This window comes from Nicotiana tabacum, chromosome 11 (assembly GCF_000715075.1).
Source record: "Nicotiana tabacum cultivar K326 chromosome 11, ASM71507v2, whole genome shotgun sequence".
Taxonomy (NCBI): Eukaryota; Viridiplantae; Streptophyta; class Magnoliopsida; order Solanales; family Solanaceae; genus Nicotiana; species Nicotiana tabacum.
Window position 1 is genome coordinate 139,684,576 of NC_134090.1, and position 2,602 is coordinate 139,687,177.

At 33.6% G+C, this 2,602-nt stretch overlaps 1 protein-coding gene across 1 annotated transcript; it reads right to left on the reverse strand.

Moving 5' to 3' along the window:
• Positions 1-422: 422 nt before the first annotated feature.
• LOC107797397 (U-box domain-containing protein 25-like) lies at positions 423-2,219 on the reverse strand. The gene has a single exon (XM_016620283.2). The coding sequence runs from the start codon at positions 1,689-1,691 to the stop codon at positions 465-467; it is 1,227 nt and encodes a 408-aa protein (XP_016475769.1). The 5' UTR covers positions 1,692-2,219; the 3' UTR covers positions 423-464.
• Between the last annotated feature and the right edge of the window lie 383 nt (positions 2,220-2,602).

Consider the following 2,602-nt stretch of genomic DNA (forward strand, 5'->3'; position numbering starts at 1 on the left):
GAACTACATACATTTTTTGTTTAATGTGATTTGAAATTTGATTTTTCATGATTTTCAGCCACTTCATTGATCGTTTGGATTTGATGTAAGTATCATATGTGGACATAATTTTTTAGATTACAATCTGATACTCTGCAAGTGGACAACACTATTTATCTTGTAAGGATAAAATTTTGGTTTGTTTTAGAGGTGATTTATAAATTTTTGTTTTGTACCTTGATTTAATGACAAAACACCAAAAAGTCCCTTAAAATCTTGCATCTTTTATTCCTTTTAAAAAAGTTAATCTTCAATTGTCTACATCCATTCATCTGGTGCAAACTGCAAACTCCATTTATATTCTATGCTTCTTTTTATGGTTATACAAAAAACTCAGTATATGTTTTTTAGATACAATTTTAATAACAAAGACAAAGACAAAGAGGACATCAACTGAGAAATCATGTAATCAATGTATATGCAATCTACAATGCTTGTTTTTGGTCCCCAGTGCACATGGATCTCAACAACTTGAGCAACATTCTTGCCTTATTTTTGGTCCTCTCACTACACTGGCTTTGAAGGAGTAACAATAACTGACTCAAAACCCCACTATAGATAGCTTCTTCCCTAGCTTGCATGAAATCATGACACACAATAATTAAAGAATTCACTGCACTTTCACTTCCTTCATTATCTGATGATACTCTAAATACCATCTTCACAATTGCACTAACACCATTTGGATGATTTAAGACATCTTCTTTTGCATTTTTTTCTACTAACAATGTTTCAATTGTTTTCATTGCCAATATTGGTGCTAGTAAGCTTCTATATTGGCATTTTGGAGCATTCACAATGTATGTTATGAGTGCCTCAACTGCGTTTTCCTTCACTATAAATTCGCGATTTTGTTCGAGAGAAGATAATGCTGAAAGAGCTCTGATTGATTCCTCACAACCATCTAATTTGTTCTCGATAACATGAACAAGTTCTTGAATAAAAATCTTGGATTTACCCAACATAGTTACAAGTTCCTTTGACTGCAAAGATGATGAAATTGCCACTATTAAATGACACAAGCTTTTCTTGATGATAAAAGTCCCATTCTTGAATAGCATCAAGAAGTTTGTAAACTTGGATTCATCTTCTTTGAGCATGTTGAGAGTTCCCAAATCACTAAATGGCAACAATTTCAATGCACAAACAAGAGCTTTCTCCATAAATATGAGACTTTCTTGGAAATTTGAACTTTGATCAACTGAATTTTCCAATGCTAATTCAAGAATCATTTGGAAGAAGTCTAGTTGAATCAAGAAAGAGTTTTCTAAAGGCAAATCTTCTGACAAAGCAAGAACTTTCTCTAGTGCTTGAACTTTTGTGTCCAATGTAGACTCCTTTGACTGAAGATTGTGTTTGAGACCAACAATTGAATCATCAATTGCTTGAAAGTAATGAAGATCATAACCATTTCTGCAGTTTAATTGAAGCCATTGATGAATCAAATGGCGAAGGGTGTGGTTTGGTACAATAGAAGAGTCATGGAGTTTCTGCATTGTAACAGGACAAGTTGAATTGCCAGAAGATAGCCATTTTTCAATGCTGGATCTATCATATGTTTGGCCTGTGCATAAAGTGACTGGATCTTTAAACAAATCTAAGCTTATTGGACACCTAAACAAGGGAGGAATTGCCATTTCAGGCTCCTTCATTGACCAAAAGGATAACAAAAACAACCAAGAATAATCACATATATAGATGAAGATGTTAAAGTAACAACAACAACAACAATAACAAACCCAGTGAAATCACAAGTGAGGTATGGGGAGGACAATGTGTATGCAAACCTTATTCCTACCTTACGACGGCATGATATTAAAGTACTTAAAGAAATATTCAAAAGTGAAATAAAAGAAATCTTGAAGTGGGATATTTGTTTAATTCCAAAGGGAAGTGTAGAAATGACAAGAGAGTTGGAATGATGAGTTTACACTTGGTTGATTGAACATGGAATAACAGAATGAGTTGTGTCTAAAAGACATATATCCTGTTTTTATGAGCCAATAAAAAGAGAGTGGAAGAGTAGGGGTAAGATTGTTTTGTAAGGTTGCAGTTTGAAGTGGAACAAAGCACATGAAAGAAGAAGAAGTGGGGTGAGAAGCTAACCAAAATATATGAAATGTGAGTGGGAAAAAATGAGAAGAGAACAAAGAGAAACAAACACAAGAGTTGGCCAAAAGGAGGAGAAGTAGGCCTTATCTAAGTAAAGCAAGAAAGATAGGTAGATTGCAACTAATGAAATAGTAGAATAATTTTAGGAAAGAGAGTGAATGGGACCACTTTTGTCTTTTTTTGCCAATAGATTGTACCTACAGTCAAACTGACTGACCCACCCAAACACACTCATATCAAAAGTTCATGTCTTTGAACTTTGAATCCCCAAATTATACTTTGTTTGAATAAGAAAGATGCGACACCTTCCTTGCCACAAAAAGAATATTATTAGTAAATTTTTTTATAAAAGAAGAAACAAAAGGCATCCCTTTGTCTCCACATTTTTAACCATCGGGTATAAATCTATTGATCCAATTAATTCAAATTTATTCCGATAAAGGCAACCACG